Source organism: Athene noctua, chromosome 13 (genome assembly GCF_965140245.1).
Source record: "Athene noctua chromosome 13, bAthNoc1.hap1.1, whole genome shotgun sequence".
NCBI lineage: Eukaryota > Metazoa > Chordata > Aves > Strigiformes > Strigidae > Athene > Athene noctua.
Window position 1 is genome coordinate 21,778,195 of NC_134049.1, and position 27,970 is coordinate 21,806,164.

The 27,970-nt window shown below is 55.2% G+C and overlaps 2 protein-coding genes across 8 annotated transcripts; one reads left to right on the plus strand and one right to left on the minus strand.

Annotated features, from left to right (window-relative positions):
• Positions 1–2,820: 2,820 nt before the first annotated feature.
• Positions 2,821–21,693, plus strand: STRA6 (signaling receptor and transporter of retinol STRA6). Of its 6 annotated transcripts, XM_074917565.1 has the most exons (19): positions 2,821–3,041; positions 5,714–5,796; positions 7,532–7,681; positions 10,099–10,177; positions 10,597–10,682; positions 10,849–10,988; positions 11,156–11,322; positions 11,487–11,612; positions 12,460–12,527; positions 12,671–12,747; positions 13,439–13,500; positions 13,775–13,955; positions 14,853–14,928; positions 14,999–15,132; positions 16,346–16,463; positions 16,666–16,767; positions 17,607–17,770; positions 18,301–18,438; positions 18,777–21,693. In XM_074917565.1, the coding sequence occupies exons 3-19, from the start codon at positions 7,557–7,559 to the stop codon at positions 18,953–18,955; spliced, it is 2,022 nt and encodes a 673-aa protein (XP_074773666.1). In that variant the 5' UTR covers positions 2,821–3,041; positions 5,714–5,796; positions 7,532–7,556; the 3' UTR covers positions 18,956–21,693. The 6 variants fall into 6 exon arrangements, with proteins under 6 accessions (XP_074773666.1, XP_074773664.1, XP_074773662.1 ...); XM_074917563.1 differs by lacking the exon at positions 5,714–5,796 and having other exon boundaries at positions 7,337–7,681; XM_074917561.1 differs by lacking the exon at positions 5,714–5,796 and having other exon boundaries at positions 18,777–21,692.
• An 820-nt stretch (positions 21,694–22,513) lies between these two features.
• LOC141965677 (immunoglobulin superfamily containing leucine-rich repeat protein-like) lies at positions 22,514–26,679 on the minus strand. 2 transcript variants are annotated; one of them, XM_074917543.1, is made up of 2 exons: positions 26,571–26,679; positions 22,514–25,112 (listed from the first exon to the last, which is right to left on the minus strand). In XM_074917543.1, the coding sequence occupies exon 2, from the start codon at positions 25,102–25,104 to the stop codon at positions 23,854–23,856; it is 1,251 nt and encodes a 416-aa protein (XP_074773644.1). In that variant the 5' UTR covers positions 25,105–25,112; positions 26,571–26,679; the 3' UTR covers positions 22,514–23,853. The 2 variants fall into 2 exon arrangements, with proteins under 2 accessions (XP_074773644.1, XP_074773643.1); XM_074917542.1 differs by lacking the exon at positions 26,571–26,679 and adding an exon at positions 26,359–26,445.
• Between the last annotated feature and the right edge of the window lie 1,291 nt (positions 26,680–27,970).

Sequence of the window (27,970 nt, forward strand, 5' to 3'; positions counted from 1 at the left end):
ACTCTGTGTGTGTGATTCCCCTGACAGTCAAGCCTGTCTGGAAGAGTGGTAATGTCTCCAGGGTGCTCCCATGCGCTGACGGCTGGATTACTTCCTTGAGAGGGCTGAGAGCATAAATGCTTTTAATGCTGTTGGAGGAACTGTGGGTTTTTCCCCCCGATGGCTGGAGACCACTCAATGCTCTCCCAAAGCAGAGCTGCTTTGGAGCAAGGTGATTTCTCCCAGCCAAGAGCCCAATCATGGCTTGAATTGAGTGCGTGATGCTGCTCTGAGTTGTTTCACCTATGAAATTGTGGCAACCTGGGCCACTAGTCTCACCTAGGATGTCACTGTCATGCTTATGTGCAGCTGGGACTCTCTCCAGCCCCCCCTTGCATGTCCACACCATGGTAGGGACTCCCTGCTACTGAGCTGGACCCTACTTGCCTGGGGCACAGCAGCAGGAGCAGTCATAGTGATCAAATTGGTGTCTATGTGAAGGATCACACCCTGGTCTTCAACTCCCAAATGCTTCTGAAAGTTTCCTCTGCCTCAATTAAAACCCTGCCAAGCTCAAATGTGGGCAAATGGGAGCTATTTCATCCTTAACTAGCCTGCTTAATTTCCTCCCGCCCCTGTGCAAGCACATTACAGAGCCACTGCTAATGACAGCATCATCAAAGACTAATTTTCCCATAATCTAATCTAAGGCACGGTTCATTCATGCAGCATTTTCGCAGCTGTACCAGAGGGGCACATGCAGCAGGTCTGGAGGTGCCACCTCCATTGTGTGAACGTGATACCAGGCACGGTGAAACCTGGGGCTGAGACCCTTCCTTGCACCCTCCCCCCCAAACTAAATACCAATTTCCATGGCTCTATTGGGAATGAGGTTGATTCATAGGATGGTGTGAGATCTATTTATTTTGGCAGCCTGGGGATTTTTGTTCTGTAAAATGAAAGGTGGCCTTTGATAGCTGGAGCCCTGCCTGTGTAATGAGCCCAAGGTTTGGTTCTGGAAAGCTGTGTGATAATGATGAGAGCTGGATGTCTTGGCTAAAGGTGGGTTCCTGCTGTTCTTAGCTCTGTTCCTGCCTGTAAAAGTCTTTTCCCTTAGGGAAAGGTCCTCATGGGCACAGTGAGAGGCAGAGATTTGCTTGGGACTGCTGGGTTGTACCTCAATGCTCCAGCACCTTATCCGGTGTTACAAGATAAAGCAGGATCAGGACACCAATGCATACAAGGAGAGAACCCTTCTCCAGGGGCAGAAAGGGTATTTGGGACAGACCTTCTGTGGGGCAGAGGCCCATGTAGTGATGGGCCCATGGTGTCAGAGGGTCTCTGCACCGGGCAGCTGCTGCTCAGGACTGGAAGAGGTGTAAGGAGCAGGTAAACCATCCCATCTCCTTCCTTATCCAGCACAAGCAGCAGCAGCATCTGGGGATGCCAAGCTCGTGGTTCACCTGCACCTTGCAGGGCTCTTCCCAGCTTGGTCCCTGCTGCCTGCACCGCTGTAGGCTGAGCAGAGGGCAGCACACCTTGGCAAGGTGCATGCACTGTCAGAGCCCGGGTGGGAACTGCACGTCCAAGCCTTGTGGCTGGGTTCCCAACAGCCGTTTTTGAGTCCAAAATGCCAGACTGCTGGAATACCAACTTTCTGCAGGACATTAGAGTGCCTTGACATGTTTTGGTTAGGAACAAAGCCCTTTCAAGGCTGGTGTGCATCTATATAATCATCACTTTGCTAAGATCAGGATGGACATTGCCAGAATATTTTTGTCAAAGGGGGTAAAAGACCAAACACTGTGACTCTGAATTTCAGCCTCTTCCCTCTACGTTATCCCTTTTCCCAGTGCCTCAACTTTCTGAGGAAGCACCTTTGGGATCCAACAGCAACATTTCTCCTTTAAAAACAATCCCAAGGAAGAGAGATAAAAACCTGCAGGTCATTTTGTTCAGCATTGCTACAAGGTTTTGGCTAAAAATTAATCTAAATCTTCAACCTTGATTAATTTTCCTTTGCTCCACTTGCTATCACATGTGAACTGTGTGTGTATTTGCCTAGATCATTTTCTTTTTTTGTAAGCTGCTGTTTCCTGGACTCTGTGTAGCTGGTGGGAAGGACACGCTGACCAAGGAGCGGATGGATAAGGGCAGTGTGGCAAAGCTGCCTGTTCCTCCCAGCTGCCTGCACCCCCAGGGGCTGGTTAATCCTGCCCTTATGCCTGGGGCAAAGCATCCCCAGTTCACAGCCCAAGATGTTTTGAATCCTTTTCCCACCCCCTTTAGGCTGTTTCCTACTGCTGTGGGACTGTCACTCTGCACCCGTGGCACTTGCTGGGTGATCCCTGGGCAGGATCCGGCCATCTCGGAGGTGCTGAAGGGAGGATGCTCTTGTGGTGGTGTCCCCAAACTGAGGACACTTGTCCCCAAGCTTGCACCAAACCAAAACTTTCCTTCCCTGTTCGTACCCCTCCCAAGTTGCACAGAGTGGGATCAAAACCAAATAAATCCGCAAGATTTGGGCAAAGGATTGGGCTCAACTGATTTATGCCAGTAAGGAGCTGGCCCTTTGATTTACCCCAGGAGGGAGCAGAGATATTTGCATCCTGCTGGGAGGACACAACAGCATCTTGGTTCCTGGGCTTCCCCCTAAATCTCGGCAGGGAGTGGGGGTGGAGGGAGCAGCTAAAACCCAGCTGAGCCGGCGGAGAGCTGGGGAAGAAGGGGGCTGGGTCGAGCTGCCTCCTCTCCCGAAAAGCTCTGCTTAATCAAAGGGAGAGCGGAGCACGGGGTTGGTTGTTTTTAATTTTCTAAACCCCAGGGTGGCCCCCAGCCAAGGCCTCCTGGCGATGGAGGGGATAAAGTTCCCTGAGCCACCGCAAGCCTCCGCTCGCTTGCCGGTGCTCTGAACTTTGCCTTTAAGCTTGCATGGCTGCATCCGCGCCAAGCTCCCGCGAGCAGATGCTTTAGACCCCACATAGCAAGGCCACACTTCTCCTGAGACCCCCATCAAGCTGGGTCTCTGGGTGCCTTGCAAGGAAGTCACTGGTTGGACAAAGGTAACTCTTTTTTGTTTTCTTTCCTCCTCCCCCCCCCCACTTTTTTGTTGTTGCTTCTTGCAAACCTTGGTGTCATGGGGGAAGCTGGGCTTAATGAACCTGCAGAGTTGATCCAGGTTGTAAAAACAAGCTTCAATCTGCAGCTTGCTTGCTTATGGTGGGACAAATCCTGCTCTGGGGATGCAGGAGCCCCCCAGAATCCCAGCTCTGCCCTTAAGCAGTAATTTCATCTCCTCCTTGAGAAGCAGTCCCAGAGGGGGCTTTTCATGGGAGATGCTCACTCCCCGCTCCCAGCATCTTGGGAGCAGAGGTTATAGGGTGCTTTGCCCTGAACCCCTCAGTGCTGCTTTCCACACCCGCAGATGACTTCGTCAGCAGGTTTTGGTGTGATCCTGCAAACTCCTGACTTTTCCTCTTCCCTGGCTTGTGGGGGGACTTCGTGTGCAGCAGGTGCTGCTGCCTGTGCTTCGGAACGAAGAGGGGGAGGTCAGGAGCCTAAAAATAACCTTAAACCGCCTCCTTGGCTTGAATGTTAAAGCTGCCTTTGCTTTAAAACCAAAAGGGGCTTCTTCGGCTTTCTGGTGAGTGTGTTTATGATCTTTGTGATGGATTTATTATCTGCAGGCTCCAGCTCTGCAGAGGAAAGGGTTTGTGAAGAGCTGGAGCAGCTCCGCAGCTCTCCCCGAGGTGGTGGAGGTCGGGGTGCAGGAGGGGCTTGGGGGAGAGTGGGGGTTGGATCGGATGAGTAGCGGCCTCGCCATGTCTGGGCTGGGAGGAGGAAGGAAAAGGCTGTCAGAAAGAGATGGCTGAGCGGGATGAAAATCTTCCTCCGGACTTTTCCCTGCCCGGGCAGGGGCTTTCCCGAGAGGATGAGGAGACTGGTGAGTTGTGAGTTCACCAGCCACGAGGCTTCCCGCATCAGTGCAATGAGTTCAGCATGCTCAGTCCCCAGGGGCTGAGCCTGTCCCAGGGGAAGGGTGAGCAGTGACTTCCCAGAGGTCCCAGCCGCTGTCTGGGTGGTCCAGGGTGTGTGTGGGCTCCTCAGCACTTGTGTTTGGGGAACTTGGGGACAGCTCTGCTTTTCCAGAAAGCTGTTTGAAGTTTTCAAAAAGCTCTGGGCAAGGGCTGCCCAGGGCGTCTTTGGTGCTTGGAGGGCTCTGAGGTGACAGGTGAAGGAAAGGGATGGGACTAGCTGAGCACAAGTGGCTGCAAACCAACATTTTTCATCTCATTTTAGGGCTGGGACACTGAGTTTGGTGGACTTTGGGGCTGAAGTTGGCTGGCTCAGCTTGTGCTGAGGTGAGACCTCTCTGAGCATCAGCTGAAGCTGCTAAATCCACATTTGGGAAGGTCATCCTTTCTTTGATGTCCTCCAAAGCCATCTCTGTGCCACCTGGCTTTGCAGAGACCAGCCCAGCAGCCACCAGTGAGGCTTGCAAATGGCAATTGAATTAGAGGAGATCTCACTTAAACAACTCTTCCCCCCCTACCCCCCCAGCCCAGGGGCTCCCTGAACAATTGTGAAATGAGATCTTTATCATTTTTATTAAAAGCTGTACACAAGGCATCACCATTAGGCTGGATGGGAGGAGGGGAGGGGGGTTTAATTCCCTTATGGTTCCCCTCTTCTTCCTCCCTGCCCACCCCCCCCAAGTTTAATTCATAGTCGTGGGATGCAAAAGCTCCCCAGAGAGTGATGGATAGTGGGAAATGAAGAATATGAAGGAGCTTTATTGAACCCATCAATCTCAGGCGAGGCTGCTGCGATCAAAGGCCCAGCCTGTTCCGGCAGAGGTTATGCGGAGAGCAAAGAGATCAGGTTTCGGGGAAACCCAGGGCACTGAGGGGCTGCAAAGACAGCGAGCTCCTGGCTTGGCCCCAGCCAGAGGAGCCAGCGCCCGCCGAGCAGGGTGGAGAGCGCTGGCCTGGCCCTGGCTGGGGATGCAGATCCTGCTGAGGTTTTGGCACACCTGCCTCTCCTCCTCCTCCTCTTCCGGGACACTGGGATTTGCAGCCTGCACAGGAATAGGGGGGTTAACTCTTCCCTGTGTCGCTGTGAGGCTGAAGACCCTCATCGCACTCTTCGCCCTTGCTGAAATGCCCATCCCCAGCGGGATCTCTCCTCCAGCACAGCACCAGCCCTGTTGGCCAGGGCGATGAGACCCACTGGGTGCAGGTTTGGGTGTCCCCATGTCACACCATCACTCATTCAGCCTTGTGCTGCCCAGCACATGGGTTGGAAGCTCTGAAGCACCTGATTTCTCCAGACCGTTCATGAATGGTGACCAAGATGTTGCCACCCTGCTTGGTGGACCACAAGAGGAGACCTTCCCCTGGAGTGGGACAGCATCCATCTCATGAGGATGAGCAGGCTGGGCTGGAGGACTTGAAGATGACCTAGTGCTGGGACAGTGTTAACTCACCTTGGTCCCATACCCAGCCAGAGACAGGGTCCAGGTGTGCATGATCTTCCAAGCAAGGATGTGCTGGAAGGGAGCTGACACACCACCCAGGGAGCTTGTCAGCTTGGTCTTGCAATGCTGCTGCCCAGAACAGATTCAGGCTGTGGCTTGCCCGGTGGAGTTACCTGACGTCTTTGTGAACCGTGCCTCTCACTGAGCATTTCTCTCCTTTCCTTCCTGCTTTTCTGTGGCTGCCGTGTCCCCGAGCAGCTGCAAATCAGGGCATTGGCAAGGTGGCATCTGCTGGCTCGTTCAGAGGTGGATCATAAAATGCTGCCTGGCTGAGCTGGTGGGTAGGTAGATCTTGCTTTCTGCCGGTTGCCCTTCTTTGGGTGGTTCCCAGGGAGGTGAGGGCGGCACAGGAAATCCCACAGAGGCTTTTGGAGCAGGTCCTTCATCCAAATGCTGCTTTCTGGGGGAAAGAGCATCCCCAGAAGTATGCTGCCCCATGCCAAGGCTGATGTGGCTCGCTCTACCTGCCCAAACTCCAGCCCCAACTTTCAAGCCCTCCCAGCCTTCAGTGACCCCATTGGAGGGGAAACGGGCTTGCAGATGTGTGTGCACTGCCATGAACTTTACAGGCTCCTTCTACCTTTTTACGGAGTGCTACATTCCTGGGAGGTGAGGTCAGAGCAGCTTCCCCTCACAGGCGAAACCAAGGGATGGCTGGAGAGTCGATGCCTTGAGGCTGGGTTGCACTGGGTGGGTTGAGGATGGGGTCTGGGGTCTGTCTGAGTTAGATGCTTGCCTGGGGTTGGTGGGCTCTATCCTTCCTCTGCTGCAGCCTGTGCTGCTGTGGAGCAGGATGGTGGTGGCACCCTGATGTGGACCAAATGCTGGGGTGGAGGGGAACCTGCTTTCTAGTTGTGTTTTGGTCCTCTGGAAAGGGAGATGAAGGTCCCAGGCCTCATGTCCTGATCTACAGGGAGTCTCTGGAGGAGATCCAAACCCTGGCTGGGAAGGCGATACCCAGTGGAGCATGAGGCCATGGGGCAATGTGGCCATGGTGGCAAGTTCCACTTGTCTGTCCAGAGATGGGGCTGCCTGCAGGGCCATAGCCCTGATTTGGGGAATCTCTTTGAAGCTGATGTGCTATATCCATCATGGTCCCAGCTGTACAAACAGCAGCCTGGAGCAAAACTGCTGACTCAGTTACCCATCTCCTACCCATCCCCTCTGAGCCACCGAGCAGCTCTGGGGGGTTTGGTGACATCCCCGAGCTGTGGGATGAAGTGTCCCCGGGTTCTTGGCTGGTTCCTGAGTCTTGGAGGCTGAACATTGCTGCCTGGTATCTGGGGACGTCTTTGGGCACTCCCTTTCTGATAGTGATTGTAGATGAAGCACTTGTGCGATGTAGTTCTGGGACAGCAGCAGAGGGTGTGGGGCCGTCTGGGCCAAAGTCATCAAAAAATAATGGGGAGAAGGAGAAACAAGAACTTGTTGGGTCTGGCACCACAGCAAATCCCTCTTCCTTTTTATTGCTACAAAGGGAGAGGGGCTGTGGTTTCCTCACGGGGCTGGGGGAGGTGGATGCTGTGTGGGGCATCTGGTAGCACAGAGGAACATCAGGGACACGGGTCATGGACTCCCCAGCCACAGTGCGATCTCATCCCTGCTTTGCCAGCCAGCCCGTGTGTCAAGCCCAAAACTTGACCCTTGCACTGGTTTTTGAGTCATTGGCGTAAAAGCTGTTAAACAACCCAAACAAAGGCTCCGCGTCTATCAGCATCCCGCAGCGGGCAGGGAGCGGCTGGGGGATGATTAGGTGTGCCCTGAGCACTCGGGCTGTGAGACAAGGGGGGTTTCTTCCCTTCTCCCTCCCTCCCTGTCCAGATAAAAGCTGGATCCTTGGAGGCACAGCTGGATTTTGAAAGCATCTGGTCCCCACCGGCTGCTGGGGTGACCTGAGAAGATAAAGCCTCTCAGCTCAACACCTCCATCCCTGCATTTCCAAGAACCTGGGAAGACTCATATTGTGAAAATCCAATTGCTTTCTGCCTCCAGCTGCCTCTTGCCATCTCTCTCCAGCTGACAGAGGGAAGAAGGATCAGCCATGGCAGCCAACAGCTCTGGTGGGATGCATGATGCTCCGCTGGACAACGGCTTTGGTGGCACTGATGACCTTGTTTCTGACTGGTACATCTATGAAACCATGGAACCAGACATGCCGCAGGATGAGTAAGTGTCCAGCCCTGCTAGTGGATGCCACGTGTCCCCCTGTCCCTGCTGGGCTCACCCTGGGCAGCTGCCAGACTCCTGTCTGGCTGCTCTATCCCCTTTCTGTAGAGCAACATCCCCTGAGCAGCAGAGCCAGTATTTATTTCTGGGTGAATGGGAGGTGATTAAAAAGCATTGTTTTGGCCCCCTAAAAATGCTACATTTCTTTAGGGTGCTTCTGGCAAGAGCTGGGGTAAATCCTGCAGCGGGCATCTCTGCTAGTTACGCTCCCTTTTGCTCTTTTCCCCAAGTGCAAGGTCAAGTGCACGGTGTTAACCTTCTGCCCTGACCCCTCTGAAGCTCTCAGAGCCTTTGCTGGCTCCATGTTTCTGGGTTTGAAGATATCCTCACGACACAGCCTCGCAAATCAGTCTGCTGCCTTAATCCCACCCCAGCTCTACACAAGCAGCTATGCAGATTTTGGCTAGGGGTGGAGAGAGTTATCAGCACACCCCGATCTACTGGCAGGGAGGCAGGGCAAGGATGCTTGGCTGGGTCCCTGCATGGCATGGCCACTCTGAACAGGTTTTCTACCTGCAAAATAGGGCTGGTTTTGCATGGATGTCTTCCTCCACTCCCCTGCACACCCCCATTGGTGTATCAGTGGGTCTGGTAAAGCCTATCCCTCTCCATCCATGATGATCTGCTCTTTAACCGAACGTACTCCCAAGACCAGTGCTGTGTTTGCCCTGGAGATGGGGTCCCAGGGCCCAACCTTGCAGGAAGGACCCAGCACTTCATGCCCTCCTAGCTGAGTGCCCTTCCCAAGGACAAGAGAAGTGCTATAGGGAGGGGAAACTGAGGCATGGAGCAGCAGGGCAATTTATCCAAGGTGTCCCACAAAGCATGAAGTTGGGCATCCCAAGGCCCACCTATCAGCATCTATAGTCCTTCTGTTGACTCTGCAAGTGGGTTTTACACCACTCAGTTGACTGATACCTGATCCTGAAGGCAAGCCAGAGGAGATCCCAGAGGTGAGCAGCCCAAAGAGTTCCTCCTTGTCCTTAATCTTCTGCATTGTGAAACAGCCTTTGAAATCTCCTTGCCCAGTCCCTGTTTCCCCAGGCAAAACCCCATCTGCGTGACCCACACCTCTGATAGAAACCCTTGGGGTATTTTCTGGGTGTCTTCCTTTGCAGCAAGCAATGGTCAGTGAATGGATGGAGGCAGCACTGGGGCGGGGGCGGGGTTGCCTATCCGACAGCTGGTGGATGCTCAAGATTTAGATGCTGAACACTGGTTGATACCAAAATGGGTTTTGGTATCCCTGTGCTCCCAATCTTGCAGGTGGGTGCCCTGGATCTCCAGAGCCTGGATATCTGTGGACAGCAGGAATTTTCTGGTCTACCCAAGGCCAGCTGCTGGCAGAGAATGAAAGGCAAAAATCAGAGCTTTGCTAATGGCAGCTGGTCCTCTAAAACCTTTTCTGGCAGGCTGGTGACAGCCTTGGACATATGATGTCCGAGAAATCCTAATTTCATTATCAGACCTTTCTCTGCAGCCTTGCTCATGGGAGTTCTGCAGTTGGTCTCCTGTCTCTGCCCACCCCACTGGCACTGCAGGGTTTAGGAGGGCATGAGGGCTTGTGTGGGGTCCCCCTCCATGAGTTACGGCGCTCAGGGGGCTCCCCCTCTCTGAGTTATGAGGCTCAGGGTGCTCAGCTCCCCAGCGCAGGGATTTGCTGCCCATTGTTGGGTAAAGGTGGCTGGGCACAATTATGCCTGACCTTGGGGAGAGGAGGAGGACTGCGGCAAAGCAGAGATTAGGGGATGCAATGGAGGCCAGAGAGTGAATAAATAAAGCAAATCCTGGCATGCCTGCTCGGCTGGCCTTGTCTTGTGGGGGGTGCAGCTCTGGGACCCTGGGCAGCCATCACCTCTGCCCCCCAGCTCTGGGTCTGGGGCCTTCACGGGGGCATGGGAAAGGTGTTGAAACACCCTACAAGGGGTCTTCAGCCTCCCAGGTGGCATTTAATAAGTGAGTGCCTTAAGCAGCAAGGAGAACTGCTGCTTTGCAGGCTGCCTCCCTTGAAAAGAGAGCCAAAACAGATACGGGTGTAAAAGAGCTAAAGGGGGGCCTCATCCTTCCTTGCTGATCTCCTGTTCGGCTTTGGCATCCCTGTACATGCAGGGAGGTTGCCCAGACCCTGCAGGGATCAGCTCAGGGCCACTCCTGGCTCTTATGTCTCTTGCTTGATCATAAAGTCCTCTCATGAGGGTGACTTCATCCCTGGTTATTGACAGTTGTGTAACCCAGCTCTTCAGGGGCTTGACCCTTCTCAGCATCAGACCAAAACCTTCATGTACGTGGCATCTTTGCTTTGCCTTTTTGTGACTGAATACCACCATGCATGATTTCTTTTCCCCCTCTCTTTCTAGCGTGTTTTCCAGCGTAATCCCAGACTGTGACCCCACCATTTCTCCCAGACTGTATCACGTCTGCATGGCACCCGTCTCTGTAAGTATCTACCAAGTCCCATGGGGTAGGTTATCTGTCCCAATGTTGTATTTGCTGTCCCAAGCTTGAGTCCAGCCCGTCTACTCCCATATAGCAGGTCTGGGTTCTTGGTTTGATCTGGGATGCTCTAACAAGGGACTTGCACATTTCCAGACTTTGTTTCATGTCTGTAGTTAATGGAAGGCATTGATTTATTTATTTTTTTTTTCCAGCATGGTCACTCTAAGGTGTTTAGAGCTCATAACTCATCCGAGCAGGCTGAGAATTGCCTGTCCCTGCTTCAGCCATGGCTGGATTTAGGTTGTTGGGTGGAGATAGTGTCTCCATCGAGGGTCCCAGCACATAGCAGTATGTCCGAGGCCCCCTCCCCAGGCCTCCCTGCCATGTATTTATTGCTCCCTTGATTGGGTTTCTGGCAGCTGGCGGTGCTTGTGGGCTTGTCCTTGCTGGTGAAACGCAGGCGTCTCCACCGGAGCTGCTGGAACGGTGTCCCAGGACTGCTCAGGTACCCTGGCGCTGCACCCTGGTCACCAGGGTCCCTGTCACCCTGCAGCCAAGTGGGTGGAGGGATGCTGATGTGCAGCATGGGATAAACCAGCTCTGGGGCAGAGGATGATGGGGACAGAGTGCCCATGATCTGGTATCAGGCTCATTCCTTTCTTGGCTTGCAGCCCAGCCAACTTTCTGGAGGAGGAAGGCAACCAAGGGCTGGTGGCTGCGGTGTTCGGCATCCTGTTCTCCTCCCTGTGCGTGCTGATCTTGGACAAGGACCCTCTGCCACTCGTTGCCCACTCCTCCCAGAGCACCCGGGGTAAGACCAGCACCCTCCTGGCCTGTGGGCACCACACTCTGCCCCACCCAGGAGGCGTGCAGCTTTGGTGGCGCCCTGAGCATCCTGTTCACCCTGGTCCATACTGAGAGTGCTGCCTTCTCTTGCCTGTTTTGCTCTCCCTTTGTTCTTCCCATCATCCCACTCAGAGTACTGGAAAATCCTGGCTTTGCTCTACTACCCTGCCTTCTACTATCCCTTGCTTGCCTGTGCCACTGTGGGGCACAGGATCAGCTACCTCGTGGGCTGCCTGCTCTCCTGGTGCCACTGCGTGGTCCACATCTGGCAGAAGGTGGATTGTCCCCAGTCTCCAAAGGTATGTGTCCCACTATCTGGGGAAGGAGCAGGGAGGCTGGTGTGGCCCAGGGTTGGAGGTGGCTTTCTCATCACCCCCCCAAAGTGACATTAAGGTGTCAGCCACCCAGGACTAGGCCCCCAGGCTGGGATGGTGTGGCGTGTGACATCTCTGCTTCTCCCCAGATATACAGGTACTACTCCATGCTCTCTTACATCCCCATCATCCTCTGCCTTGTGCTCTTAAGCCTTTGGTATCCAGCCCTGCTCATCAGGAGCTTCACCGGGCAGGAGGAGACTTTGAGTAAGGAGGTAATGAAAATCCACAGAGTGACTCGTGGTGGGGGTAGTGGGTAGCATGGGAGAACCCCTTGATGGACCTGCATGGCTTTGGGAGCTCTTGTGCCCCACAGCCCATCTATCTGCCTTGGGGAACAGGAAAACTGGGGTGCTCCCAGGGCGTGTGTTCCCCACTTTGCTCCAACACCAGGAACTGCCTCCCCTCTGTTCCTCTGATGGCACGGGACGCAGCTCTGTTTATCTCGCTGGATTTGAAGAGGGAGTGAAAAATCCATCTTTAGAGTAAACTCCTTAGTACAAGAGGCTTAAGGCATCAATGCATCTCGTTCAGGCCAGGACTGGGGTTGCCTTGTTTTCCTCCCAGGCTGGATAATCCTTGGCCTTTTGGGAAATGCCAAGGCTTTGTTGGGAAGAGAGGAAAAACCTACTTCAAAAAAAAAGCAGTCAGCCCAGGCATGGACTGAAGTGACCCCCAGGCGCTTGCTGGGAGCTGGCTGATGGGAATGAGGGTTCTCAGCTGTCCTACCAGTGTGACTGGTTTTGGGCTGTTTTCTTGATGGGAACAAGGCATATTTATTTCCACCTTTGTAGTGGCTGATGATTTGCTGCCAACATCACTGTAACACATTTGTTATCCAAACAAGGGCTGGGAACACGTCACCTTCATCCGGAATGGAGGGTTCTGCGGGGCATTGTACTGGTGATGGTGGGTGGCCAGGGAGGGGCAGCAGAGAAAGGAGATGGCTGCCGGGTGGGCTGCAGGTGCTCTTGCCCCCACCAAAAGGCAGAGTCACCTCTCCTGAGTGCCTGAGAGTGTCCCTGTGCACAAATCAGGCAACTTAATGTTGTTTTCCTTAAGGTTACAGGGAGAGGTTATTACGAGAAGTACCTAAAGGCTATCCTGTCCAAACGCCCTCGGAAGGGGAGGTAAGGCCAACATTTTCCCGTGGCTCTGCCTGGTCAGCAGGCACCTGAGCCAGCCCTCTCTGGCTTTCCGCTGCCTGCAACAGGGGCAGAGAGCATCCCTGCTCCTGAGGGACATGCTTTTCACCTTCTCCTTCCTCCTCCAGCTCCACGAAGATAGAAGAGAGCCTCCTATCAAGGGTCCAGATGTATTTACGCTCCTACATCTACGCTCCTGAGGAAGGTGGGCTGCGGCCGTGCGCAGGCTGTGCTCTTGGCCGCAGCAGCAGCTTGGCAAACACGCTGCCTCCCCCTCCCCGGAGAGAGCAAATGCCTTTCTTGGCTCCTTCCCCAAAGCATCTGTGCTGCAGCAGCTGCCGTCCGCCGCACGTGTGATGCCTTGGCTTTGCACAAACTGTTGTGGTTTGGGGTGGGGAGCTGACCCCCCCCCACCATGGGGGCATGGGTGGGCTGAGGCAGCGAGGTTCAGGCATGGGTTGTTTTAGTATTATAGCCTGATGCTTGATAGGGCTACGATAAGGGACTAAAAGCCCTAACAGCTCAGGAATGGGGAACTACCCTCCCCCCAGCCCCTGGAAGAACCAGGGGCTGTCCTGGGAGGCGGCACCCCAAGGGATGGGGCTCCCCACACAGCAGGCACCTGGCTGCTGGGCTTAGTGCTGCGGGCACAGGCCTGCAGGAAAGGAGGATCAACAGGAAGAAAACCCCTCCAGGCAAAGCACAGAGAAACTGCTCTCAGCTATACATCCTTGCAGGATTTCCCTGTGGAAATCCTGGTCAATATTTGACTGCACTGTTCCAGTGCTTTCCCCAGAGTGTTTGCTTTAGCTGCTGGGTTGAGCCTGCTCCTCTCTTCCTGTGTGATCCCACATCCCAGCTCCTCTCCAATACACCCCTCTGGTTCTGCCTTACAGGTTTCCAGATCCCACTGAAGCTCGTCCTGTCCATAACCATGGCTGTGATTGCTGTCTACCAGGTGATGCTGATGGTGAAATGCCAAGCAGAGCTCCCTTCCTGCCTCCTTGGCCATGTCCTCGCAAGGCAGAGGAGCCCAGAGGTCATTGCCATGCCACAATTTTGGCTATGGGGATGGTATTAGCGTGCCTCAAGGTATTACCACCCCTTGGCTGAGCAGCGGCAACTGGCCATGTGCTACCAGGGCTCAGCTAGCCTTAAGTCTTTAAGCTAAGACGATGGCTCAGCAGTGGGGTGCCGTGACCTGGGGCTCACATGGCACCACTCCCTCTCAGGTTGCCTTGCTGCTCCTGGTAGCCGTCGTCCCCACCATCCAGATCGTGAGGGCGGGAATGACAAAGGACGTTGTGGTGTTGTTGGTCCAGTTTGGCTTGGTGCCCTCGGAGAGCCCGGCTGTCCCGGGTGACATGGAGAAGGAGCTCAACACTGTTAAGTACTACCTGTGGTCACTGGAAGGTGGGTTCCCACCCAGGTCATGCATCTATAGGTGATTTTTGGAGGTTTTCAGAACTTATCAGAGGGATTTCTAACCAAGAGGATGGTCCAGAAAACTGGTTGGTGATGGGGCAGCTTCCAGGGGGATTTAAAAAACAGCTTCCAAAGCCGCAGCCGTGCAGACATGAAAGGCGGCTGCGTAAGCCTGGTGCTGTGCCAAGCATCTCCGAGCAGCCACCACGTGCCAAGACAGTGAGACAGGGAGAGCCGGCAGTGCTGCGCTGCAGATGCTGCCCTTCGGCTGTGGGCTTTCATATGTGCTGGAATCAAGCAGATGGCCCCCGGCCCCCTGGATAATTGAAAGCTGTGGATGGGAGGGGTGCAGGGATAGAAGGGGTGCCCCCCTCCCTCCACGGCACTACCTTGGGGCACCACCAACCCCGGGGGTGGGGTTTATGGTTTTTCCCGAGTGACTGAGACCCTCTCATCCTCTTTGTTTTCCTGACATCTCCATCCCTTATATGAGACCTCCTTCCCTCCTTTTGCTTTCACTCCCCAGCATCCCCTTTTCTGACATCATCTTCCTAGGCTCTCTCCATCGCACTGCCTGCTTATCACAGCTTGCTCAGTGATTTTTCCAGTGCTGAGCTAGCCTAACTGCTTGTAGTTTTCCCTGGCTGCTTGTCTTTCCCCTTCCCTCTCACTGTCTCATCAGTTCATGCCTGCCTGGGAGGTGGAGATCCCTATGTCACAAAGGGGGTAGGGATGGAAACTGAGGCACGGTGCCCTGTTGGGGAGGTGCATCCATGCAGCCCCATAACTCAGCCCCAATGGTCCCAAGATACATTTTACAATAAAATCTCATTGCTGAGCCTGACCGCAGCCCTGACCCAGCCATCTCCCCCTGCCCCTCCGCAGTCTGCTACATCTGCTCGCTGGTGCTGTGCTGCCTGCTGACCTGCGCCATGCTCCTAAGGACACTGGTGATGCACAGGTATGGTGTCCTCGTTCCTCTGGCCTTGACCTTGACACCTAGCTGGGATGCAGCAGATCTCTTTCCACAGGAACAACCTGAAAGCGCTCTACCAAGGAGCTGTGCTGGATGTTTTCTACAAAGCCCATATCCTCCGCCCATCCCGACAAGCCATCGTCTGCTGGATGAGCTTTGCTGCCTTCCAGACGGCTTTTGCCTGCCTGGGTAAAGGGTGTTGGGGGGTGGGACAGGGAGGATGGGTGGTGGAACCCCACCTTGCAGAGCTTACTGCAGGTTTAAGTATCTCTTTCTCCTTTCTTGCCCTATTTTGCAAAGGGACAGATGCGAGGCTTTTGTTCCTCTTTCCCCAAACACAATCTGTCCTACTGTGGGAAGGACCATGCTGAACACCAAATGGTCGGGAAGAAAAAAAAAAGGGGGGGGGGGGGGGAATGATGACTGGTTTTGGCTCAAGCTCAAATATTTTGATTTGAGAAGCTGCCACAGCATCTCGTGCAATGGACTGTCTGTCTCCTTCAGTCCTGGTCTTCACATCTCGGGTGCTCCTCACTTCGTGTCTTCCCCAGCACAGCCTGGGTCTCCCTGACTGGGAGGGCTGCCCACCCCATGGGTGGATGGAGGTAGAAATCTTCACCCCACCATGGTTTGGAGACATTTTAAGGCCTCTCTGCCTCACGTGAAGTGACTCTGGGCAGTGTTTGTGGTGATGTATGTGCAGCATCCAACCATATGGGCATGCCAAGGCTACACAGAAGAGTCAAGCTGAGGGCCCAGGGGTGTGATGGAAGGACAGGGGGACCACCAGGTCTGTTAGTGACCATCCCTCAGGAAAGCGGACCCATTTTGCAGGCAGATTGAAGAGATTAGTGTGGTGGTAGGAGCTGGGGAGCACCCCAGGAGCTCCTTGCACAACTTTGTCAGCAAGGAGGAGCTTTCCTTTGGCCACTCGGTGCTTGGTGCACCCCTAACAGAGCTGGCTGCATCCCACTGTCCCGCCGTGAATCTACCTCCTGCTTTCAAATCTTGGTTTTCAAGTCATTAAAACAAAGCAGCAGATGTGAAACACAAGCTCAAGCACAAGGAAACACAGCCACTGACAATCTCAGTGTGATTTATGATTAGAAATCAGGACTCAGGCTGATTTTTATGAGGCATCATAGTTGCAGTCTCGAGTGATGGCTCTTCTCAGTGGGGATAATGTGGGGAGTGATAAGAAAGGCTGAACTTGTAATTAAATCCCATGCAGAGCATCGTGTTTGGAATGGAGGAGGCAGGTAAGGATCTCACAGGATTTTTATGAGATTAAAATGAAAGATATGTTCAGCAACAAGCACGGGTTTGGGGAATAAGAGAAAGAACAAGAATCACTTCTCCCTCTTCTCCTGCCATGGTTTCTCACCCTGTGTTTCCCTCACAGGTCTCCTCATCCAGCAAGTGATATTCTTCATCTGCTCGGTGGGATTTACCTTCTTTGTTGTCATCCCACTCCAGTCCGGCACAAACACGTATCTCTTCAAAATCATTCAGAACATGTGGTGAGTGCTTGCATCCCTCAGGGAGGGATGGAAGAACCAAGTGGGTGCCGTGACCATGTCCATGGTGTGTTTTGGGGTACTCTGCCAAGGGGAGGCTCTATCCTGGGCTCTCTCAGCTTCACTGGGCGTTTCTGCTTCCTTGGATGGTGTCTGATGCTTGGGACCCTCCTGGTGTCCAACCTGTCTCTTGCCTCCCACCCAGGCCCTTCTGGCTGACCCTGGTTGTTGCCGTCATAGTGCAAAATGTGGCAGCTCACTACCAGTTCCTGGAGCAGCATTCCCTCCGGAAGGAGCTCACCAACAGGTGTGGGGACACTGGGGGACTCTGGGGCAGACCTGTCCCTCCTGAGGTCCAGGATGCTGGGACAGCGTTGGGTTTACACATGCCCCTGATGCCGTGGCATCCTCTGTGCTGTAAGCTCAAGAGGGAAAGCCTGGGTGGGTTTGAGGGGTTTAAATGGCTCTATGCTCCCAGAGAGGATTTTTTAGAGGGCCATGGTCCATTTGCAGCCTTGCTTTCAGTGGGGTGAGGCTGGTGAGGTCTGTGCCCAGCTCCACCACCCCCATTTGCAAGCCTCAAAGGAAACCCAGATCCCTCAGGATCAGCTGGGCCGGTTCAGACACTGCCAGTGGATGTGGTCCCTCACTCACACATGGTGTCACTGCCTAAGCTGTCTCCTTATGCTGCAGACCAGGGTGACAGATGGATCTAGGTGTCCTGCTCTGTCCAGCCAAGGCACTTCCACCACGTCCATCATTCCACCTCCCTGCCATCACCTAGCATTATGGGGAGGCTGCTGTAGGCTCTTCTGGCCTCCACAGGAGCTGGTGTCCTCCATCTCAAGCCACCAGACTCATGCTTTGGCTGGTTTCTAAGTCTTCAAGGAGAAAAAGAGAGCCTATGTGTGCTGGAGGCCAAGCTATGAAGTCCTAATGGCATACCAGACTGTCTCCTCTCCAAGAGCCCTGACGGGTGTTTGCTTCTCTCCATGGGATGGAGACACCTCAAACAGGGACTGTATCTGCTGAGAAGGGAGGGAAGGGTGGGAGGCTTATTTTGGCATGAGATTTCTCTGGCAGGCAAGGGCCATGCTTCCCATCCCATGGTATTTGTGTTCCTTACTCCTCCTTCTCCACCCGCAGGCGAGCTCTCTACATAGTCACCTACTTGCTCTTCCCCATCAATGTCCTGGTGGGTGTCCTGGCTGGAGTGTGGAGGATGGTCATTTCTGGCCTTTATAACGCTGTCCACTTCTGCCAGCTGGACATCAGCCTGCTTAACCGCGGTGTGGAGACCTTTGACCCGGGTATGGCACTGGGGAGGTCCCTCTGAGCACCTCCATGAGCATGGGCACCCTCCTCCCACCATGCAGCTCCCAGGGGACATGGCCAGGGGCTTCTGCATCTCTGAAGCTGTCTGGTCCAAGGTTGGCTTCAGGTCCTCACGTTCTGTGTTCAGAAATGGGCAGGTGGGACAATGGGGATAAGTGGCTCCTGATGCCCCCTTAGTCCTGCTCTTCCATCCATTCCCAAGGGCAGGTGATGTCTTGATGGGGTCCCTTGGGCTTCACCAGTGGCCAGACCCCATCCCCACAGGCAGCGGACCCTCATCTCTCCTGTGCTAAAGGCAGGAGGGAGGAGAGCTCAGCCTTTCCTCTGATTTTCCTGCTGAGATCTTGGGAGCAGAGCTCATGCCCAGCTCTGGAGGCAGAGCTGCTCTGTCAGGGCAGAGATGGAGCCCAGAAAATAACCTTCCCCTTTGCTCCAGGGCAGGGGGGAGTGGGGAACCATGAAGTCTGACCCCACCACGTGTTTACTGTGGGTTGTGTTTCCCCAGGCTACCACGCTTACTGCCACTATCTGAAAATCGAGGTCAGCCAGTCCCACCCGGTGATGAAAGCTTTTTGCTTGATGCTTCTCCAGCTTACCAGGCCAGAGGGGCCACCAGGGCTCCAGGCCAGCAATGTGGAAGAAGGTGAGACCTTCCCACTGCCAACTGGGGGAATGCATGGCCATGGCCGTGGAGGGGCATCAGGGTCTGCGCTGTGGGTTTGCTGCTCCTCTAGGGATGCTGGTGGTGCCTTGCGGTAAAGGGACCATTGACAGTTGTGGCTCTGATGCTCTTTCCACTTTTATGCCATCTCTGCTTGGTATGCGATCATCTCCATCCCAGGAGCTTCTCTCATTCCTCTGCCCATGCATGGTCAGGATGGGGCTCCTCTGCTTTTGCCCCAGTGTGTAGATGGCGTCTGGGCAGCTCCAGCGAGGAGAAGATGGGGCTGAAGTTGTTCCCCCCTTCTCATCTCCTTTCAGGCATCCAGCTGATGCAGCCTAAGAAGGTGCCTCTGAGCAGAGCCAGGTTCAAGCAGAGCCGGGCCCGCTGGTGGCTGGCCTACACGCTCCTCAACAACCCCTCTCTGACTGCCTGCCGGAAAACTGCCCTCTCCGACCCCACAGCCAACGGCACCCAGCTCAGCGCCTGCAAGCCCTGACCTCCAGAGAAGACCCCCACCTCTCTCTGCCTCCCACACACTCTTGTCCTACCCCATCCCTGTCTCCCATTGACTCTCCTCCTGCACTGGCAGGAATTTTGGGCACCTCTTGCCCCTCTCCAGCCTCTGGTCCCTCTCCAGGATTGACGGGGGCTGGATTTTAGCTCTACATCCATGCTGAGCCACTACCAAGGTCCAGAGATGAAGACAAATGGGCCACCTCCAAGCCTGACCCGGACAGAAAGGGGTTGATGAGCCAAGCTGAACCCTTCAGGCATTTCAGAAACACCTTAGGAGGCACTCCTGCAATGATCACACCAGTTCTCAACAGTTGCCTATCTGACATGTGGCAAGGCAGGCCCAAGTGCCCAGCACCAGGGCAGTAAGGAAAGAGGGAGGAGATGTGTGTCTGTGTGTGTAGAGGGATCCTCAACCAGATTGAGCACGAGGAACTACCTGCATCTCAGCATGGTCTCCCTGTGGAGAAGGTCCCCACTTCCAACCCCATCTGCAGCTTCTCTCTTTGAGGTCTAATCCTGGGTTCCTTTGGGCACCATACCCAACTGTGGAACTTTTTTCCCCCCAGTTTTGTGAAGGCTAAAATCTCCATCTGCTCCTGCTCTGGGCTGTGAGGTTGTGGATCTATTTGTTTTCTGCTCACTGCAACTTTCATCCCCCTGGTACCTCTTGCTGCCACTTCTTGTTTTGTTTAAAGCCAGCAGTTCCCCAGGGCTGGTGACCCTTCAAGTGGGCTGAGCTTGAATTCATAGAAAGCAGTTTTCCACCTCACTTGGACATGCCGAGTAGAGGAAGGTTAATAAATAACATACCTCATTCCTATGCTCAGGGTGTGCTTGGTCTCTTGGCCATTCCCAAAGAAGTTAAACCTGTCAGGAGGGACATGAGGACTGTCGTATCTCTGGGTGATGGTTGGGACAGACCTTGCTCTGACCATGTGGAGCAGAGGCTTTGCCATAGATCTGCTTGACCTGGATGTGATGGGACTGAATCTGTGATCCCCCTGCCTCACCTTAAGGAAATTTTAACACAAAGCTCATCAGTTTGCATTAGCTTTCCCATCAAAAAGTTTGGCCCCTAAACCAGAGCCTCTGTGAAGGATGGGAATTGAAATGGGACATTTTATGGCTAAAGCACCACAGGTAGTTGTCCAAGGTGTTTCTGGATCACCTCTTCCCATGGTGCATCCCTTGAAAATCCTGCCTTTTGTGGCTGGAAGGATGCCTGGCTTCAGCCCTGCGATTGCAGGCAGGGCTCTTGGTAAGTTGTACCAGTGGCCCCTTACTCTTCTTGACACAATCTCAAACATCCCAGCCCTGCTAAAGTTGGCACTTTTGAGACTTAGCAGCCCCTCCTGCACAGAGCAGGGCTGCTGCTTTGTCCCTACTGCTCCATGGTGTTTGAGCCCCTTGCTCCAGGGATCTCCTTGGGGGGGCAGACCTGCTCTTTGCAGGCTTTCAAGGACCCCGTGACATCTTGCTGGGTTGCTTGCAGCACCATTGGTGTGGTTTGGGAGTGAGTGAGGCTGAGCTCTGTGCTTTGGGGTTTGTCTGGAATGTCCTGGCACCTCCTCACAACATTGAGGCTCCCTGGGTGGGAGCCATCCCTTTCCCCAGGAGCCTGACCCCCTCCCTTTCTATGCCAGTGAGGAGAGGGGGGTCCCTGCTTCATCTGCTGCCTGCAGGTGCTGCCCCAACAGCCACCCAGCACGCTTGGATGCTCAAAACCCTGTCGCATCCACTGCCCACTAATCAAATACGATTAAACCAACACTGGTTTAATCGTATTTGATTACTGTCTGGCACATAGTACAATGTCACCAAGCTGAGTGACAGCAGAGGCAGGTCTGAGTTGTTCTCTTTTTAAGACAGCAGGAGCCCAGGGTGCAATTCCTGCTGTTTTCGCAGCTTGGCTGTGTGGTGTGCATGCTTGGGTTTGCACGACTCAGCACGGGAGAGATGCAATGCCGGTGAGTGCTGGGTGCCCTGTGTGTATCGGGTGAAGTGATACCCTAAAGCAAAGGCTGCGCTTTTCCTTTGCAGCCCATCCCAACCCATCTCCAGCCACCAAGGCACTGGGGATTTGAAGGCAGCCTTGGTAATCCCTCAAATCTTCGGCCACTCTGGGCCATGGGTGGAGTTGGATTTCGGCATCTGTTTACACAGCCCTGCCCGAGGCTTCCTGGAGATATCTTGGCAGGCAGCGTGCTGGGGCCGAGATGAGAGATGACAGACCTGAGAGGAAGGCAGGAGGTGGCTTCATTGATTTGCTTGTTTTCTTTCCTTTCTTTGACACAAACAGGGTGCCCTGGGGGTGAACCAAGCTCTTCATGGTGGCTTCTCACCTCTCCTCTAAACCCTGACCATGGGTAAGGCCATGGGATAGCTCTGGCCCTGTGCATCCGCAGTCCTCTCCACCAGCTGATGGTGAGGTAGTTCAGAATGCTAATCCATCTGAAAACAGCCCTTAATGCAAAACTGCCCATGTGGGGAATGGAAATTCAGATCTGGGTCATGCTGTGGCTTTGCAAATGTGAGGGGATGGGTGGGGGTTGTGGCATCCAGGACTTGCACTGGCTGGTGGCCATGGTGGGTCACGATGGTGATGCCAAGTGCGATACCACCTGCAGCATCCAACCCAGGAGCCACGTGGCAGGGTGCCCTGTTTGTTATAAATGAGTGATGCTTAATATTGCTAATAATTTGCCATAAAAGCTGTGAGTAAACTTGGCTAACACAGAGGAATTTACCTTTCTGGTGACAAAACAGCCACGCACCAGCAAAGCTGGGGGGAGCGGCAGCTCTGTAAGGTGGGCAGAGACTTAGGGCTGCTGAGACCCTAAATCTTATTTTTTATCCTTATGTCAGACTCCAAACCTTGTTCCCAGCTGAGATTGCAGGAATAGGGTCCTGTACCCCACTATTCCCAGGCAGGCAGGGAAAAGAGGACCCCAGCTGGGATAAAAAGTTGCATCCTACGAAATGAAACCGAAACTCTCATTGGGGCCGTGATGTTTTTCATCCATTCTGCCTGTAATGGAAAAAATATGCGCCTGCTTGTTAGCATCAAAGGCTGTTCGTGCGAGGAGCTGCTGACTGCTTCTGCCTCGGGAACCCCACAAAGATCTTGGCACCGTACCCGGACAGTGTTGGCATATGGCAGCTCCTCGGCTGACCCTTTCCTTACTCTGCAAATTAGCTGGACACTGAACCGTGGGGTCGGAGAGCTTGTTGGACCTGAGGCTCCGGGGCAGCTGTTTTCAGCTGATTTTGCCACTGCTGCTTCCCTTTATCTGCTGTCGGCAGTGGGGGGAGGGGGGGGATTTTTGAGTACCCTATAAATGCATCCTCCCTCCAGGGTCATCATGGGGGAATGTTACAGCACAGGGAGGGCTTTGGGGGAGCTGAGGGGAAAGGGGGTGCCTCCTGAGCAAAGAGGGTTGGTGATGAGCTGTGGTGCCCTAGATGATGTTGGGACTGGGGGATTTGGGGGTGCACAGAGGCAGCATGGCACCAGATTGTTTAAAAAAAAAATGGTATTTATTGCTGTCTGTACAGCTTTGGTTATAAGGCAAGGGTGGCTGCAGGGGTCTGTCCAGATCCAGCAGGCAAGCACTGGCAGAAGACATGAGAGCTGGACCGCCCATGCCTTGGGGTGGGGGAGATCCTCAGCCCCCCGCCATGAGACAAGGGGTTCCCAGCACCCTGGGGCAGCCAGGAATGGTATATATGTCCCGCATAGGAATGCTAAAGCACTTAAAGGAGGGTGTCTATGGCTTATAGGTCAGTTCAGCTTCTCTCTGTCGTCTGGGTTTTTACAATCTTTCTTCCTCCGGCTCCATCAGGCAGCCCCTGCTCAGTTTCCCGTCAGAGAGGAGAGCTGGGAAATTATTTTGGTCTCTTTGGGCTCAATCCCTCCCCATCAGGGTCAGAGCCGGAGCAGTGCAGCTTGGTGGGTCCAGCCCAGCCAAGCGTTTTGGACCGCAGGCTTCCATGGTGAAAGGGAAGGAGGGAAAAAAATGAGCTGTGTTACATATGAGATAGGTACTGAGGGTGGCAGGGCCTGATCCTGCAACATGCAGGGAAGGTGCAGGCACCCTGGGAGCTCCCAGCACCCAGCCAGTGGAAGCCCTTTGTGCTCCTGCAGGGATGAAGCCTGTGAGAAAGCTTCTCCTGCTCCACAGAATGGCCCGATCCAAGCCCCTGGCCCCATCCAACACATCCAACTGTACCCACCCTGCTTACAGAGCACCGTTATATCTCTGTCTCACAGAGCCACATGCACTGGGACACCAGGACCCCATGCCCAGGCTATTCCCCTACTCTCAGACTGATCCTTCTGCTCCTAGTGCTTCACATGAGGTTGGTGGTAGGAAGGATGCACCTGGCCAGCCAAGGGCCTGGGCGCTGGTCACAGCGGGGATGTCATCTTTAGTGCCGCTGGACCGATGGGATCCTCTCTGCAAAAGATCCGCTCCCTGGTCACAGCTCGCTGCTGGGGGTGGAGGAGGGCTCATGGTGGTGGGCTATGGGGATGGGTGATGGTCACCCTGTTGAGGGTGGACTTATCCTGCAGCTGCACTTTGGTCTCAGATGGGAAATAAATCAGGAGGTGGCAGAATTGGGTGCCTGGAAAGTGGCAGCACAGTGAGGATCAGCTCTACATCCCCCGAGCTTGTTTGAAGCTCTCAACTAACGGAGCCCAGCGCAGACCCCCATCTCGGGAGGGATTGAACTACCAGCCCTGGGCTTGAGTCTTGGCCCCCTTTAACTCCTGACCGCCCGCAGTTCCCAGAAGCTCAGCAAAGGCATGGCACTACGTGAAGATAAATGCTACAGAAAGAGGGGGAACCCCTGAGGCACCGTTTCCTTCTCCCCCCTTTAACAGCAGAGCATGAGGCCCAAAGACAGCAGGAGGGTCCCCAGGTGGACCTGGGGCACCGATCCTCCAGCCCTGCTCTTCGACTCCCTTGGCATGTGATAAACGATCACCAGCTTTTCTCCAGCACCAGAGGGATCCATTTCATCCCCCTTGTAGCAGCTCCGCCCCCCGAGGTGACTGGCTTGGGGGTCATCTCGGAGCAGATCTTCAGCTGGATTCTCCGACCCAGCCAAGGCCACATTGACCGAGACATCCCGCGTGCCCACGTCATTGACAGCGAGGCAGGTGTAGATGCCTTCATCCTCCTTGCTGAAGTTGGGGATGGCCATGGTGCCGTTCTTGAAGACCAAGAAGCGCTCTTGACTCTGCTTGACGTTTCCATCCCGTGCCACATTGGGCCCATTGATCTCAACACGGCGGCTGGAGGTCTGGATCTTCCACCTGATCTCTGGTGGAGGGCTGCCCGCCACACTGCAGTGCAGAGTCAGGGTGAGGCCATCGTACATGACGGTGTTGTCCAAGTTGGAGAGGTAGGTGAGCTGCACGGAGGGTGCAACGCAGTGGTGGTCGGGGATGTCTGTCACTGCCCTGCCCTTCAGCCTGCCAGGAGCCACACACAGGGTAGACCCCCCCTTGGTGATGGAGACAGAGGTGTTCTCAGTCCACTTCTTCAGCCAGAAGACCTTGCAGGAGCAGTTGAAGGGGTTGTTGAAGATCTGTAGCTGGGACAGGGAGGGCAGGTTGTCAAAGGTGCCCTCGGCCAAGGTGGTCAACTCATTGTCGTTGAGCCAGAGCGAGCGCAGGTCCTTCAAGGAGCGGAAAGCATCCCAGGGCAGCCCAGCCAGGCGGTTGTTGTTCATCTTCAGGATCTGCAGACCACTGAGGTTACGGAGGTCCTGCCAGGGGAAATCCGCAATCTTGTTGTGACTCAGGTCCAGGTTCTTCAGGTGCACCAACAAGGCAAAAGTCCCTGGTTCCACCACCCCGATCTGGTTGTAGCCCAGCCACAGCGACTGCACTTCGGGAACCTCGGCAAAGGAGCCCTGTCCCAACCAGCTGATCCTGTTGGCCGACAAGGTGAGGATGGTCACGTTGGAGGACAACCCCTTGGGTACCTCCTGCAGATCCTTGTAGGCGCACTCGGCCAACAGCCGCCCGTTCTTCTTGGTGGAGCAGGAGCAGGCGCTGGGACAGGCCAGGCAGGGCCCCAGGAGCGTGGCCAGCCCCAGGCAGCAGAGCAGGGGCCTCATCCTTCCTCCTGGGAACAGAGATGGGGGCAATGAACGGGACAGGTCCAGCCGAGATGGGGATCTGCTTTTCTTGCCAAATATGAAGAGGAAGTAGCAGAAGAGCGAAGTATCCATGTGACTACCCCCAGCACTTAAGCTGGAAAAGGCTGTTTGAAATATTTCCTAATCTGAAGAAGGCATTTCCTTGCCAAGAGCCTTTGATTACCTATGTGAGTGGGGAACTTCCCCCTAAACCCTCTCCTTCCCCCACTAGAAAATGCCTCTCTTTGATCTTTGATGAAATATCATACCCCAGGATGCTGTTTCCCCAGGTTTTGGGATGAAAAGTGGGAGCTGGGGATTCAGAGTTCACCCTGCTGAGGCTGGAACTAGGAGAAACAGAGTAACCACAGCTCTTTCACAACCAGCCTTCCCCTAAAACCATCAAGTTGTTCAGATTTTCAGCACGCTTTCAGACCTCAAACCAACCCCCCATCTCCATATTTTTCCATGTCATGGAAAAAAACAGCTTCTCAAGTGTGTTTTTTTCAGCAAGAGAGTGTGGGGTCCCTGGCTGCTGCAAGTCTTTAGACCGAAATATTTCCGAGCTAACTCCTTACTCCCCTTCTTCTTGCCTTGCAAAGGGGACTGTGCACGCTCGCTTCCCGGCGTCTGGAAGCTGTGTCCCACCAGGGAAGAGGTTAACTGCGGCTCTGCGAGGAGCTGGCAGCGAGACCCCTTTGTCTCTGCCTTGTAGGCAAGTTTTGCAGCTCCTGCCAGTCCCCAACCCTGTCATTTAGAGCAGGAGGGGGGAGATAGTTTATTGGTAAAGGAGAGGCTGAGTAAGACCTGCACAATAATTGGGGGGGCCGCAAAATGGGACACAAAGGGTCCTGTCCTGCAGGGATAGACCACCCCAAGTCTGGGTTTCAAGGGGTGTGAAGGAGTCCCGAGGCTCTGAGGGTGATGGAGGGGTGAGATTTCATCAGTCCGGGGGGGGGGGGGGGGAGTTGGGATGTCCCTTTGGTGGGTGCATTTAAAGCCCCTGGCTGGTGTAATTTAGGGGGGCCCTGTAGCAGTCTCAGCCCAAGCTGGGCACAGCGAGGGGCTGATCCCCATCACCCGACCAACGCGCTGCGGGATGCGGGGAGGGGGAGCAGGGCTAGGGGCGCACACCCAGGGCAGCGCCGGGTGGGGGTTCCCCGACCCGCTTGAGTTCCCGAGCACCCCTCCACGCCTGCTCCCTCCCATCCCACCCCTCCGGGGCGCAGTTACCTCTCCCCGCGGCCGGGGGGGGCCGAGGCGGCCCGGGGGCCGTGTGAGCAGGGCCGGCACGCCGCATACCAGAGCCGTGAATAACCAGCCAGCCCTCCCTGCCTCCTTCCCTCCCTCCCCGGCCCGGCCAGCCCGCTCCCCCCTGGCCCCGACGCTCCCCGCCGGCCCCCGGCCCTCCCCGCTCCCCTCCCCGGCCCCTCCTGCCCCTTCACCGGCAGCTTCGGCGGGGCTGGAGCCCGATGGCCCTCGCTCCTCTGGACTGGGGGAAAACGGGACCGCCAGTTCCCTCGGCCCTCGTCGGGCTTCTCCTCCCCTCCCCGTCCCCCGGGCCCTTTTGTTTTCCATGGCACCGACCCACTCCCGCTGTCGGAAAACGGCTGCGGGGGCCCGTTCCCCGCCCGCCCGCCTCCCCCTGGAGCCGCTGCCGGAGCCCAGCCGCGCCCGCCCCCCCCCTGCCCCCGGAGCCGGGGCAGCAGCCAAACCTCTGCCCCCCCGGCCTCGCGTCTCGGGGTCCATCCCGTGCCACCCCTTGCAGGGGACTTCTGGGGGACAGGGCAGAGGGAGAGCGTTTTCTGGAGGACGTGGGGAGGCTGCTGGAGGGTGAGTTGCCTCTGAGAAGGGGAGAAAGATTTCGGCGTCTCTGGGGGGGGCGGCAGGATTGCCCCCGCTGCACGGCTGTGTGGGGCCGGGGCAGGGTGGGGAGGAGAGTAAGTGGGTGCCCAGAGGCTGCATCAGGGTGGCAGGAGGAAAGAGGGTGAGCCGTCAAGGCACAGGGAGGTCACCCAGCGGCATCTCCCCTGCCCTGCAATAAATCGCTGATAAAAACCTTTTAAAAGTAGATCGTGGGGCATTTATCCTGCAGCCACCATCCTCCAGCCCAGCTCAGGCAGAGGTGGGCATCCAGGACTGGGATGCTGAGCTTGCTCCCTCCCCTCCCATACCCAGCCACAGGCTAAACTGGGGTGTCTCTGGTAGGAAACTGGCCTGCTGAGGGGCTGGGGTCGGAGCACTGTGGTATGGTACGAATCGCCCTCAGCATGGAAGCACCGAGGCGCCTGCAGAGGTGCAGGGACTCCATCCCGGAGCAAGGCAGACCCTCTTTGGAAAAGGCCCTGAGCAAGATGAAGGTGGAGCAGGGAGGGAGCTGGACCCCTCTACCAGGAGAGCTTTGAGTCCGTGTGTCCCAGCTGCAGCTCCCTGTCTTCACACTTGTGCTGACGCAGCCATCGCTGAGGCCAGGCTGTGAACAGGCTTGGGGTTAAAAATAGTGCCACGCAAGGGAGAAAGGGATTATTCTGAATCTAGAGCAGTTCACTAAGCGGGCTCGCAGCATGGCTGCTGCGGGACACGTGCTGGTGTGCCGGGTGAGCTGGGGATTTTCTCCACGGGAGTCAGGACCTGCTTTGCAAGGCATTCGTGGGGGCTGTCACTGCCCCTCTCGGGTGCGATGCTCTCACAGACAGGGTCAGCATGGGGGTTGATCCCTGAGCCCTCACTGTGTTGATATGGGTGGTGCTCGTCACCCTGGAGCAGGGCAGGCTGACGTCCAGCCTCAGGCAGGTGGTCTTTCAGCCCCCCAAGCTGTGAAACCCACCCTGAACCTCTGCAGTGC